Source organism: Palaemon carinicauda, chromosome 6, assembly GCF_036898095.1.
Source record: "Palaemon carinicauda isolate YSFRI2023 chromosome 6, ASM3689809v2, whole genome shotgun sequence".
In the NCBI taxonomy this organism is placed as follows: Eukaryota; Metazoa; Arthropoda; class Malacostraca; order Decapoda; family Palaemonidae; genus Palaemon; species Palaemon carinicauda.
In genome coordinates, this window is record NC_090730.1 from 114,805,635 (window position 1) to 114,820,624 (window position 14,990).

The 14,990-nt window shown below is 40.2% G+C and overlaps 1 protein-coding gene across 2 annotated transcripts in view; it reads left to right on the plus strand.

The window, feature by feature from the left end:
• The window catches only part of LOC137642621 (nose resistant to fluoxetine protein 6-like), a 94,022-nt gene that overhangs the window by 27,253 nt on the left and 51,779 nt on the right, over positions 1–14,990 (plus strand). For both annotated transcript variants that reach the window (XM_068375331.1, XM_068375329.1), the window contains exon 2: positions 10,814–11,028. In XM_068375331.1, the coding sequence (XP_068231432.1) occupies positions 10,814–11,028 (215 nt within the window). The remainder of the gene's footprint in view (positions 1–10,813; positions 11,029–14,990) is intronic.

Sequence of the window (14,990 nt, forward strand, 5' to 3'; positions counted from 1 at the left end):
AAGGGATATCGCGACATATCAGAGGACGTATTCTAGACACGTCACATGGCAATCTACGACCTGAACAGAGATTCGTCTCGTAGGAGGGAGATTGACGAGATACGAATTCGGGAAAGAAAAAGGGGAGCCGCTCCCAAGGCTTCCCTATCCCCCGATTCGTATGCGTGCCTGGCGCCAATCCTGGCGCCATCTGTATTCCTTTTTGCGTAGCTTAACAACTCGGTGTTTTTTCCTGTTTTTCTCGCAAATCTTGGATTTATTCAGCTTTTCATGGCTTCTTCGTCTTCGTTGACCTCGGATAAGTTGAGTATAGTGTCTGTTATGTATAAATGTAGGCTCTTGGTAAATTTTGAGTGATTAATAGGATTAATCTTTGATACAAGAGCCGTAGCCTACCAGAGGTGTCCTGGACACTGTCACTCGCTAGGTATAAATTAGTTAGTCAGAGTGACATTCCTGGTTGTTTTGCTTAATAAATTTTAGCTATTTAGCTTTACATAGGATTTCCTTTCGTGCTTAGTATTATTTGGCGAAGTATTCGCCATTCTGGCCTACGCTAGGCCATGTAGCCTAGTCGTTTGGTCCTAGTACTTAATGCATGATTTTGGTTTTTCCGAGTGTAATTAAAATTTTATTGAAGCTTTAGGCTATATTTTATACATTTTAGACTGTGTGGAATATTTCCAAGATTGTATACGTGAGAGTTTCGGTGAATCAGGTAATCGATTCTCTTGGTGCCTAGGCTAATTGCTTATGGAGCCTTAGTATACTTTATTATACTCCCCGGTTGCTTTCTTTTCTTCGGAGAAGGTATGCAATCCCTTTCCCTCTGTTTAAGCCTTGGGCTTATCCCTAAGTGGTTTTTTCCGAATTTATTTTCGATAAAACTATACTAGGGTGTTACTGTACCTTCCTGTTCCAGCAGAGTCTGGTTCAAAGAGGGACAGAACAACAGAGTTTTTAGTCTGAGTCCGTGTTGTCTGGCTTGGGGCAGAGTCTCCCTCGCTGACCTAACACTTACAAAGGGAGCTTAGCTCCCTTAGGTCACTATCGAAGGTTTCTGTAGTTATGATTCCTTCTTGTGTGATCGACCAGACTAAGTCCTGTTGCTGTTCTCGGGGAGGATAAAATCTTCCCTTGGGAGTAGCAACGCCTTCCTTGCTTTGGTGCTCTGGAAGCTGGCAGGTATTATACTACTGTGCTGGCCCTTTCCCTTAGATCTCCCTTAGGCTAAGACAAAGTTCTTGGCTGCGGGTGATCTGTCACTAAAGCAAGGTTGGCAGGACCCTCTTGTCCCTTCCCCCTCTATCTCCGTAATGGCCTAGCCATTACTGTACTGTACCTTGCCGGCCGGCAGAGCTGGCCGGCAGGGGTATTACTGTACTGTATGTCATTCTACTTCTGGACCTAGTATAGGTTGGGATGTGGAATTGACTAAGCCCATTGCCGGCCGGCAGAGATGCTGGACGGCAAGGGTCTTATGTTTTCGAGTGCTGCCCGGACCTCTCTTGGTCCCTCATCCATGCCTGCCGGCAGAGCCGGACGGCATTGATCAAGGAAGCCTGAATTAAGTTTCTCCCCTTCCTTATATGCACTCTTTCGGTTGCCGGGCTTGGGGGGTTGTGTACACTCTTATCCCGGCATCCATTCTATTTTCTTCTAGTGCTGTACCTGTCCCGGCTGCCGGCCTATGAGGCCGGCAGCCGGGCAGGTGTAGTCTTCTGGTTCTTTTGCTGCCGGCTGGCATCGGTCTTGTACCTTTGCCGGCCGGCTTATGTCAGTCCTTGTCTGCCGGTCACCAAGAGTGTGGCTGGCAGCTGGGTACTACCTTGTGTAGTTGCTGGCCGGCAATCATTGCCGGCCAACACTGGCTGTTGCTGGCCGGCAGCTGCTGCCGCCAGCACAGGCATTTGAACCAGAGGGCTGCCGCCCTATAGCTGTTAAGTAGTATACTTTAAAGCTAATTGTGGTGTGTGCCGGCCGGCAAAGGCAGGCCGGCACACATCCTCCTATACTGTACTAGTATTCTTCTGTATAGCATATACAGTAAGAAGAAAACTATAGTAAAAGTTTAGGTACAGCACTGTATCTTCTAACACTATTGTGTTTTCTTGCACGGCCCTTTGCTGTTGCCTTCAGACAAGAAGCAGAGTTCTTCCCTGTCTATTATCCCGGATTTTAAAATCATTGCCTAGGTGTGAGCTCCACCTGTTTCCTCTGGAAACTTTGCACTGGTTACTCTAGTAGAGATAAACCATTTTGATTTTATTATCTGGAAGGCTGCAGCAATGGGTTGTGAGGGAAACACAAGTGTGTGTCTTTAATTTCTGAATTGTTATGCTATACTATGCATATCCAGTGATACATAGTTCACTTGATACTCATGGAAATTTCTTCTCTTTACAGAAGGACACTCCGAAGTGGGGAAGTGCTTTCTGCAATGTCAGCAGCAAGAACCTCTGCGGACATGAGTTTTGTAGGAGACACGCAGCATACTGCCCAAGAGGGCATATTCCGTCTCTATAGACTTGTCAGATGCCTACTGGCACATTCCAATTAGCCATCGACTCTCCCCCTACCTAGGGTTCAGGCTACAGCGAAGACTATACGCCTTCGGAGACATGCCATTCGGGCTAAACATAGCCCCAAGGATTTTTACGAAGCTTGCGAGCGTAGCTCTCAAACAATTTCGCCTAAAGGGAATTCAGGTAGTAGCCTACCTGGACGACTGGTTGGTGTGGGCAGCATCCGAGACAGAATGCTTGCAAGCTTCCAGTCAGTGATCCAGTTCCTAGAGTACCTAGGCTTCAAGATCAACAGAAAAAGTCTCGACTTTCTCCATCTCAAAAGTTCCAGTGGCTAAGATCCACTGGGACCTTTTGTCACACCCGTTTCTCCACCCCAGCGAAGAAAAGGAAGGAGATAGCGGGTTCTGTCAAGAGACTTCAAGATTCCGAAAGGATATCAAGACACGAGCAGGAGAGAGTACTGCGCTCTCTCCAGTTTGCTTCGGTGACAGACCCAGTGCTAAGAGCACAGCTAAAGGATGCAATCGGAGTTTGGAGAAGTTATGCATCAAACGCGTGAAGAGATCTGAGAAGACCAGCCGCTTCGGCTAAGTACTCTTCTCAGGCCTTGGTCCCAAGCCAGACATCTAAAGAAGTCAGGTTCTTCTTCAGCCACCTCCCCCGTCGGTGACGATTCACTCAGACGCCTCAAAGGAGGGATGGGGAGGTCACTCTCATCGGAAAAAAAGTCCAGGGGACTTGGTCCAGGCTATTCAAGACCTTTCTCATAAAACTTTCTAGAAGCTAGGGCAGTGCTCCTTACCTTAAAGAAAGTCTCCCCGCGTCATTCGTTCCACATAAAGTGGTAATAGACAGCGAGGTAGTTGTAAGATACTTGAATTGACAAGGATCGAGGTCACCACCTCTCAACCAGGTGATGTTGGCCGTCTTCCGATTGGCGGAAAAGAAGAAGTGGTACCTGTCGGCAGTTCACCTTCAAGGAGTCCGCAATGTGACAGCGGACGCTCTATCCAGGTTCACACCGATAGAGTCGGAATGGTCCTTAGACGCAGGATCATTCTCCTTCATTCTGAATCAGTCCCAGAACTGCAGATAGACCTCTTTGCGACGAAAGACAACAAGAAGTTGCCCCTGTACGTGCCCCGTACGAGGACCCCTTAGCGGAAGCAGTGGACGCGATGTCCCTCGACTGGAACAGATGGTCCAAGATTTATCTGTTCCCTCCTCACAACCTTCTGTTGAGAGTCCTCAACAAACTGAGATCCTTCAAAGGGTAGCGGCAATAGTGGCCCACAAGTGGCCGAACAGCGTGTGGTTCCTCCTGGCATTGGAACTGTAGCTGAAGTTTGTACCACTACCAGATCCAGTTCTGACCCAGCGAGTCCAGAAGTCAACTGTCTGCGCTTCATTACAGAAAACCCGGACCCTGCAGTTCATGATTTTCTCTCCCTAGCGGTGAGAAAGCGTTTCGGGATTTCGAAAGCCAGTATAGACTTCATTGAGGAATATAAATGCAAATCTACTAGAAGGCAATATGAGTCATCTTGGAGAAAATGGGTGGCCTTTTGTCAAGGCGAAGATTCCGCAGGAGATCTTGACAGACTTCTGCTTATCTTTTTTCCCCACCTCCATGGTCAAGGGTTGGCAGCGAACACGATTTCAGCGTGTAAGTCTGCTTTGACAAGACCCATTCTATATGCCTTCCAGGTCGACCTAGGTAACGAGATCTTTAATAAAGTCCCGAAAGCCTGTGCTAGGCTCAGACCTTCAGCACCTCCAAAGCCCATTTCATGGTCTTTAGACAAGTTCTTCATTTCGCTTCTCTGTTGAGCAATGAAGAATGTGCGTTAAAGGATTTGACACAAAAAGTTATTTTCCTAATTTGCACTCGCGTCCGGGGCCAGGGTTAGTGAAATTGTAGCCTCTCGAGAGAGGCAGGTCGTGTTCAGTTCCTGGATGGGGGAGAACTGAACCTGTTTCCGGATCCTACGTTTCTCGCCAAGAATGAGTTACCCACCAACAGGTGGGGTCCCTGGAGAATCTGCCCTCTGAAAGAAGATGCATCTCTATGTCCAGTAGAATGCCTAAAGGTCTATCTTCATAGAACTTCAGACTTCAAGGGTGGTCAACTATTCAGGGGAGAAACATCAGGCTCAAATTTATCTCTGAATCAACTCAGAGCAAAAATCACATATTTTATTCGCAGAGCGGATCCTGACAATACACCCGCAGGTCACGATCCGAGGAAAGTTGCCTCATTCTTAAATTTCTTTAATTGCATGGATTTTGAACATCTCCGTTCATACACTGGCTGGAAGTCTTCCAGAGTGTTCTTTCGCCACTATGCGAAGCAAGTAGAGGAACTAAAAGAGATCTGTGGTAGCAGTGGGTCGCGGTGTTAACCCTACTGTTTAACTCTGCGAGGAACAGTGGTCTTAATTGGGACGATTAATTCCAGGGTGAGTGTGTAGTTACATACTGTACTACAAACTAAGTGAGGGCACTGTGTTGCCCATCCAGACTGTTCCATTTCCGAAGGTGAACCTAGCATAAGTGCAGACATGTGTGCCGAGCGTTTCTAACGCTAATGTCATTGATTTGTAATACAGGCTTTTATGACTTTGATACCTCGGTATCTTAAAAGTGGCATCTAATGTTTTTCTTTCAGACAAACAAGCCCTGTTTACTATCATACTTATGCTTAAAGTTTTGGGTTATCCTCTTCTTATATATATATATATATATATATATATATATATATATATATATATATATATAATTGTGGTTAACCTGTCTATTTATTGCCTGTCAATAATCTGGTTCTTGAGAACCTTGCGTCTCCTTCACCTGTGTCAATTTACTGGTATAATTGAGCATTCATTCTATGTACCTTATCTGGGATAATTCTAATAGAATTGTTCCTTTATGCAAGCTATGTTGCATTGGTTTTCCTCCTATGCGGATATAAAACCTTTGTCCAATACAAGTATTGTGCGGAAAACTGGTCGATATTTCATATTGACGCAGTGGTCCTTTACAAACTATGCTTTACTTAATATAGGGCGAGACCACTATATTAGCTTGCCTGGTATTCGTACATAGATATATGTACTCTTCGAGACTTTTCCAGAGTCTAGTAGGACTCTTCCCTGTAGGGGGCAGGAAGCTCTAACATAGTTTATAGTTAGTTGAAAAGATGTATAACGGTAACATCTTAGGTCTCTAGGTCTAGTCGACCGGGAAAAAATTACCTCCGGGGAGTACGGCACGTTCTGAGAATCCACAGATACAGTAATGCTCTGGTACACTTCCATCAGGACGACATGGCTTGAGCCCAAAAAACGGATTTTGAGCGAAGCGAAAAATCTATTTTTGGGTGAGATAGCCATGTCGTCCTGATGGACCCGCCCTTGCCTTTCTAAGAAAGGGCTGTAGGACCCCTCCCTACATACAGTATCTGTAGCACCTCGTGTACGCTACAAGGAATACAGATGGCGCCAGGATTGGCGCCAGGCACGCATACGAATCGGGGGATAGGGAAGCCTTGGGAGCGGCTCCCCTTTTTCTTTCCCGAATTCGTATCTCGTCAATCTCCCTCCTACGAGACGAATCTCTGTTCAGGTCGTAGATTGCCATGTGACGTGTCTAGAATACGTCCTCTGATATGTCGCGATATCCCTTTCACGAGGGATACTCGCTCCAGGAGTTAGAATTCTGGTACCTTAAGGTAAATTCTCTGGGAATATTGCCGTAGTTGTAATATACCCTAGGAAGCTACCCTATAGGAACTTCCATCAGGACGACATGGCTATCTCACCCAAAAATAGATTTTTCGCTTCGCTCAAAATCCGTTATATATATTTATGTATATGTATATATATGTATATGTATATGTATATATATATATATATATATATATATATATGTATATGTATATGTATATATATATATATGTGTGTATGTATATATATGTATATACAGTATATATATATATATATATATGTATATATATATATATATGTGTGTGTGTGTGTGTGTATATATATATGTGTGTGTGTGTATACTGTATACATGAAATATAAATTCAGACCTTCTCTTAGAAATTGTGAATGGTATTGCCCCTTTACAATCTGTTGTAGGCGGACTCTGGGTCTCAAAAATCGATGTTATGTGATATTTTTCCTGGAAACCTCGGACATATTGCAGCTACTAAATTTGACTTCATGAGGATCATAATTTTTAATATAGGTCGATGTGTGGGTGAGTATACGCGGTGTTTGTGTGTGAATGTATACCGGTATGTGTGTGTGAATGTGCTGTATGTGAATGCGTATGTGAAAAGTAAATTTCATTTAAAACTTTCTCGATAAAGGAATTGAAGGGTGTTCCTATATTTGTCCATTTATTTTAGGCATTTAGGGATAAAACGTAATAAATATTTATATTCAGTTTCAGTAATTGCTTAAATGGTTTAATATGTTGTATCTCTCTCTCTCTCTCTCTCTCTCTCTCTCTCCCTCTCTCTCTCTCTCTCTCTCTCTCTCTCTCTCTCTATCTCTCTCTCTCTCTCTCTCAAATAACATGAGGTGATAACATTTTCCTTAAAGTTGCAAATTTTGTGCCTGGATCTAGTGCATTTGAAAAAAAGGGAGATAAATAAAGATAATACTTGAAGACTTGAGGAACTCGACAAAATACTCATTGACTCATATCAATGAAATCGAAATGTTCATAAGATGAGATTATATACACACTCTCTATCTTTATTCTCTGTCATTAGAATTTCATTGAATATATTCGCAAAGAGCTCTCTCTCTCTCTCTCTCTCTCTCTCTCTCTCTCTCTCTCTCTCTCTCTCTCTCTCTCTCTCTCTCTCTCCCTTTTTTATTCGCTGTCATTAAAATTTCATATCAGAATATATTCGCGAAGGAAATCTCTCTCTCTCTCTCTCTCTCTCTCTCTCTCTCTCTCTCTCTCTCTCTCTCTCTCTCTCTGTCTGGGTGGGAATATTATACCTCACTGCACACAGTATACATATCTAGGTGCACCAGTCAGGATCACCCCTGCTATACCTGCACGACAACGAATCCACCCCATGGTGAAAAACCTTCTTGATCGACTGGAACCTCGCTTCACTCCCATCAAGTGGCTTGCCACCAGGGCCACAGGTATATCTATCCTCGTGGCTAAAACCCTCTATATCCTCTTCCTAAGGTCAGTTGTTGACTTTTTATCTCCTGTTTTAATTCAATTACCCAGACAGGCGTTACAACCTCTAGAACTGTTCCAAAATAGAGTAATGATGTTTATCCTAGGATGCCCTCCTTCCACTCGGATAGTCAACATGCAGACCGAACTCATGTTACCTCCATTAATAGAGAGAATTTATGCCAATGTAACTTTGTTTTCTGTTAAATGTCTACACTCTCCACAATCTGCTCCAAACTTCTCTGCTGTCCTCAGAGCATCACTTGACGAAGATGCACCAAGACCTCAACTCCGGCCAGGGGGCCATAACCTAGTTAGGGCATTATGTGAAAATCTTCGACACCTTGATATCGGTGTACCTGAGCAAGCAATCATCCAAGGTTTGCCACCATGGCGGGTTCCTATTGCTGCTGTCACTTTCACACCAACCTCTAAAGATGCCCATACCAGTCTACAGAAGCAGCTGGTTTTGGAAACAATATCCAAAGTGTCAATTTCAGTTCCTGCAGGACACCACATCTACGTTGATGGCTCAGTACAGGCATATGGAATTGCAGCATGTGGTATGTTCTCCCCCACTTCAGAATCTCCTGAGGGTGGGTGGCATGGTCGCAGGTTGCCAAACTCATCTAGTTCCACTTATTGCAAACTTCAAGGTATATTACTTTTCATACTATATACACATGACATGTGGTTTGGCCTAGAAAACAAGCTTGTTGCATATGCAGATGATGCTACTCTCTTTGCATCAATTCCATCCCCTGAATGTAGATCTGGGGTTGGTGAATCCCTTAATAGAGATTTAGCTAAAATTAGTGCATGGTGCAAATTATGGGGTATGACGTTGAATCCTAACAAAACTCAAAGTATGATTGTAAGTAGGTTAAGGACGGTGGCTCCTCAACATCCGGATCTCAGTATTGATAATGTTTCTTTAAATTTGTATGACTCTTTTAAAATTTTAGGTGTGATTCTCAACAGCAAATTTACTTTTGAGAAACACATTAGGTCTGTGTCTTCTTCAATTGTACAAAAAATTGGCTTATTGAGAAAATCATACAAGATTTTCGGTGATCAATCTGTTTTGAAGAAGTGTTTTAATTCTTTCATTCTACCTTGTTTTGAGTATTGTTCTCCTGTCTGGTGTTCAGCTGCTGATTCTCATCTTAATTTGTTGGACAGAAACTTACGGTCTATTAAATTTCTTATTCCTGATCTAGATATCAATCTTTGGTACCGTCGTTCAATTAGTTCATTATGCATGTTGCATAAGATTTTTCATAACTCTGACCATCCTTTACATTCAGAACTCCCTGGACAATTCTATCCTGTTCGTAATACTAGGCAGGCAGTTAATTCTAATAGCCAGGCCTTCTCCATCATGAGGCTCAATACTACACAGTATTCTAGAAGTTTTATTCCAGCTGTTACCAAGTTGTGGAATGATCTTCCTAATCGGGTAGTTGAATCATTAGAACTTCAAAAGTTCAAAGTTGGAGCAAATGTTTTTATGTTGACCAGGCTGACATGAGTCTTTTTATTGTTTATATATGACATATCTGTTTTTGACATTGTTAATAGTTTATATAGGACATATCTGTTTTGACGCTGTTACTGTTTTTAGAATGATATATTGCTAATTTATTCTCATCATTTATTTATTTCCTCATTTCCTTTCCTCACTGGGCTATTATTCCCTGTTGGAGAACTTGGGCTTATAGCATCTTGCTTTTCCTACTAGGGTTGTAGCTTGGCTAGTAATAATAATAATAATAATAATAATAATAATAATAATAATAATAATAATAATAATAATAATATGGGATGCAGTAACTCTACTTGTTAGAAGAAATGGGAATGGATTGGTGATCTGTGACTCCAAATCTGCACTCCAGGCACTGACATCTTCTAGGCCCAGCTGTGGCCGTGTTGTGCGAGACATATTGTGTCAACTCGCTGCTGCTTACAATGCCTCGCTTATCTTGTCCTTCGTGTGGATGCCCTACAATATTGGGCTTGCTGGGAATGACATGGTGGACAGTCTTGCTAAAGCTACCTGCACGCTGGACCTTGATGACAGAAATGTTGAGCCCTCACTTCACTGCCTTAAACATAGAATATATTCAGCAGCTTTTGCCTGTACAGTACAGCGTAAGGATGCAGAGAGGGGCACTAGTGTTTCCATACAACATCATGATAACTTTCTACAGAGCCGTCACAAGTACCGGCGACGTGGATAAGGTTGGGATATCGTCCTGTGTGGCAGATTGGACAGACACTAGATATACCACACTACACCTCATGTAAACTGTGTAACCTTACTAAGCCCAATAACCTTGAACACTACTGCCTTCATTGCCCCACTGTCAGGAATCTGTTACCTCAAGGACAAAATTTACTTCAAACCTGCAATATTTACTCAAAGATGACCACCTAGACGTAATTTTGACTCGTCATCCACACTTTGGTGGCTGCTAAACTGTCTGTTGCAGTTGTGGTGATAATGGAATACGATTTCATATATATTATTTTTGTAACTGATATACTGATGTTTCAATGCTATCTTTTTTTTTCTGTTGATTTCTGATGTATTGTATGTAACTGCTAATATGTAACTTTGTTTGACGTCTTTGGGCGTAATAAATTTATTAAATAATAATCTCTCTCTCTCTCTCTCTCTCTCTCTCTCTCTCTCTCTCTCTCTCTCTCTATTCGCTGTCAATAAAATTTCATATCAGAATATATTCGCTAAGGAAATCTCTCTCTCTCTCTCTCTCTCTCTCTCTCTCTCTCTCTCTCTCTCTCTCTCTCTCTCTCTCTTTTATTCGCTGTCAATAAAATTTCATATCAGAATATATTCGCGAAGGAAATCTCTCTCTCTCTCTCTCTCTCTCTCTCTCTCTCTCTCTCTCTCTCTCTCTCTCTTATTCGCTGTCAATAAAATTTCATATCAGAATATATTCGCGAAGGAAATCTCTCTCTCTCTCTCTCTCTCTCTCTCTCTCTCTCTCTCTCTCTCTCTCTCTGCTACTTAATAAATAGCAATAGGTTAATGTGAGTGTTGAATACCCTAACAGAACGGTGTCATCCAGAACCTTCCCCAAGTATCTTCCATCTTCCAAGATCGCCGGGATGCAGATCTTGCTAGAGTTTTATACCAACTTCCTACGCTTCTACCTACCGGATGAAACCCGGACCAACCCGGATTGCAAAAGGGACTTGCAAGCACTTTCATACGGTTTGTCCCACATCGAGAAATACATCGAAAATGACTGGATGTGGCCATTTGAGTGTAAGTTTATTCAGGGGGATTTTTAAATGTTTGAAATTAATCTGTTGCACAACAACTTTGGCTCAGTACCTGAACAATCCTTATAGAATTATCTGGCAATGCTGCTTGTGTGCGCCATATTTTGTTAGTCTATTTAAGTTTCTTTTCTATATTATGAGAAGAAAGGCTTTTTACGTATAATCCTGCATGTATGCATGCATGTATATGTAGTGATTACTTCCTCCCTCTAATGCAGTTACAGTATTTTTCAAGTGTGAATTTTTTAGGGTCTCATAGTCGACGCAATTCTAGACATTGAACTATTCCATCGAGTTATCAAATATACAAGTTCATTTCGACACTGCTGTAATAATTCTTCTTGAATTTGGGTATTCGATATTAGACTTGAAACTACCCATTTATACCATATAGCTCATTGGTAGGCTATATAAATAGCTACGTATTAGGATACGTAGCTATTTATGATACTTTGGTTACTCAAACAAATGACATACATGCATTCAAATATTAGGCCACAAAGGGGTTTTAATATCCTATCCACTCAACCTCCAAAGCATATATCTAAAGAATACAGTGATATCCACAGATAAAAACATACAACATATAGACTTCGTAGATAAGAACCTTTGTTTTTAATAAATAAAACTATCTTTTAACTTATTCTAAAAGTATATCCTTATTCAGAAATATATGTAAGAGTTCATGATACACGTTTAAGCTAGCTCAATGGAGTTATAAAATCCAGTATTATGAATGCAACATGCAGGTTTAGAACCCACTCTTGAAACCTATCTCGACCATATGCCGTCTGAGCCAAGATTTGAATAATAGATATTTTCAGACACCATTACATTCTTGTAGCTCACCTACAGCATCTGGATCATAAGTATTCTTCACAAAGTGTTCAGGTAGAGTTAGGGTAAGAAATTCCTAGTATTAGTCACACAAATGATTAAGCCTTTCTTTTTAGCTTTCTTGGAATTGCACCTTCGACCATAGTTCTTGATGCAACTACAAGGTATCAAATTTATCAATGGGTCAGTTGATGGTGGTAAATGAACAGTAAGTTCAATAAAAAACACTTTATTCTGGTGCCCTTCCATACTGTATTCAACTGGTGGTAATCGGTTCCCTAAGCAAAACTAAGCCTAGTGATACTAACTAGTTTTTCACAGCAAATTGCTGCCTCTGAGAGCACCTTAATCGAAATAAGTTTAGATTGTCTTTCCCATCGATGCTATTATAGTAAATTGTCATCCTACAGTAGAGACTGCAGTATGAAATGTTTTTTTTTTTTTTTTTTTTTTATCATAAAATGGGCAGCTTCCTTTTGAAGTTCTATTTAGTTTTCCAATAATTTGCTAACCTTTTTTTCTTGGTGAAACTAATCGTAAAGTATCGCAGCTACTATAACAAAATAAAAAGATCTTCAAAATATGTAGTAGTTTCCTATGCTAACACAGCATCTTACGGTACAGCAAATAGTGTAGGAAACATTTGCCTATTGTTCTCTCTGGTGGTACCAAAGATGACAGTCTAAATTTATGGCAATTAAAGTGCTCTTGAAAGTAACAGTTTATCGTAAAATCTAGTTAGACTTGAAGGCTAGGAATAAGAGTTTCAATTCCAATTATTACAGATTTACAACCAGCCCCTAACATACTGTATAGTTGTAGTGAAAGCAGGGTTGAAATATAGAATTATAGCTTAATACACCATTCTTCATTATTTGTCTGCTCTAGATCTCGTAAAGTCTCTAAGACTGCAAATTGATTCCTACATTCAATAGCAAATGTTTTTTTGTGCTCTTCTTCTAGAAGCTTAGTTGTATCAAACCTAGGTATTAATCTACCTTTTTGTTGGGTGCTTTCCGTTTCAATTTCAGTTTGGCAATGAGCAGTTGGTGATCACTACCAATATCTGCACCTCTATAGCTTCTTAAATTTCTCAGTCCTCCTTCTCTCTTTATTAATGGTAATATGATCTATTTGATTTTTATAATTGCCACATGGTGTAGTCCATGTATATTTGTCGATATCCTTGTGCTGGAAAAGAGTACCTCCAATGAGAAGATTATTTGTTGAACAGAAACTTATCAAATGTGCTCATTTTTCAATTGCAACTTCGCCAAGACCCTTGACACCCATAACATTCTCTAGCTCCTAATTATTTCTTCCAACTTCAGCAATGAAGTCGCGAATCTCAATTTTCATATCTCTCTCTGGTATCTCATCTATTACACTCTGCATTTGTTCATAGTATTCATCTTTCCTTTCTTTGATTTAAATTTTGCAAGTAACATTCTACTATTTATAGCTCTCCGCTCAGTTAATGCCTTTTCTGCTCTTGGTGTCATTATCATTCATACCCATTCTCTTCAACTCCAACTGCTGTTCTTCCTGAATATATATTTATATATATACATATATATATATATATATATATATATATATATATATATATATATATATATATACTGTATATATATATATATATATATATATATATATATATATATTTATATATATATATATATATATATATATATATAAATATCACCCACGAATGGCATTTAATACAGAATTCTATCTTAGGAATATATATCCACTTGCAATTCATTTTATGGTAACAGCTTCTGGCCGGGTGGAGATTCGAACCCCCACCTGTTCGGCCGGAAACCATGCCTGCGGAGACTACCAACTGAGCTATCAAGAGAGATATAAAGTTTATGATAAATCCCCGTACATATTCCTGTTGAATTCAGGAATCTGTTCATAGACTTGAAATAAATCCATCTCCACCATGATAGAGTCTCCGCAGGCTTGGTTTCCGGCTTAACAGTTGGGGGTTCGAATTTCCACCCGGCCAGAAGCTGTTACAATAAAATGAATTCCAAGTGGATATATATTCCTAAGATGGAATTCGGTATTAAATGCCGTTCGTGGGTGATATTTACATTGATTGAAATCACGTGTGCTTGTGATATATATATATAAATATATATATATATATATATATATATATATATATATATATATATATATACTGTATATGTATATATATATATATATATATATATATATATATATATATATATATATACTGTACATATATAAATATATACATATATATATATATATATATATATATATATATATAATATATATATATATATATATAATATATGTATGTATATATATGTATACGTATATATATATATATATATATATATATATATATATTACCTTGGTGTAAAGTTTCCTTACCAATCCCCTTACAACCTGTATCACTTAGGGCCAAGATATAAGTATATTTTATAAATTCTCTCTCCACTTGCTGTAACTTCCCAATCTGATTCATGGTTCTATCATTCCAATCACCAATTTTAAATTTTTCTTTAGTATTTATGAACCGGGAGATTCTTAGCACCCCGCTACATCCAGGACTGGGGCCCATTCTGACATTTTCTCTTTCCATTGACTGACTAAATCCATAGAGGATTCGTTGGCTAAATTCATCAAAGGATAGCCAGTTCCTTGTAATGAACAGGACCTATCTAACTATGGGAAGTGACCCGTGCCGGTCTATACTAGTTCCAGTAAGATCAATCACAGGCATCAGAAAAAAAGCTGAGGAGACAGATTGTCTATTACCTTAAACCCAGACCGTTACTCTACTGCCAGTGACTTCATAGAGATTTAGGGGGTTATTTCCTCCACACCCAAAGTTCTCATTACTCCACCAGACTGCTCATCCGCTTATATGAGCAAAACCGTTGGCAAACGTGGATTGCTAAAATATACCACTTTGCAAGGTATTTAGCTACTTGGTAAACTTCAGGGATTATTCTGATTGGCTATTTAGCTACTCAGGAAACTGGGAGCACCAGAGAAACAGTAGACTCCAGTGGTTATTATGACTTACTATTTAGTTACTTAATAACTCAGAACGTGGGGAAAACA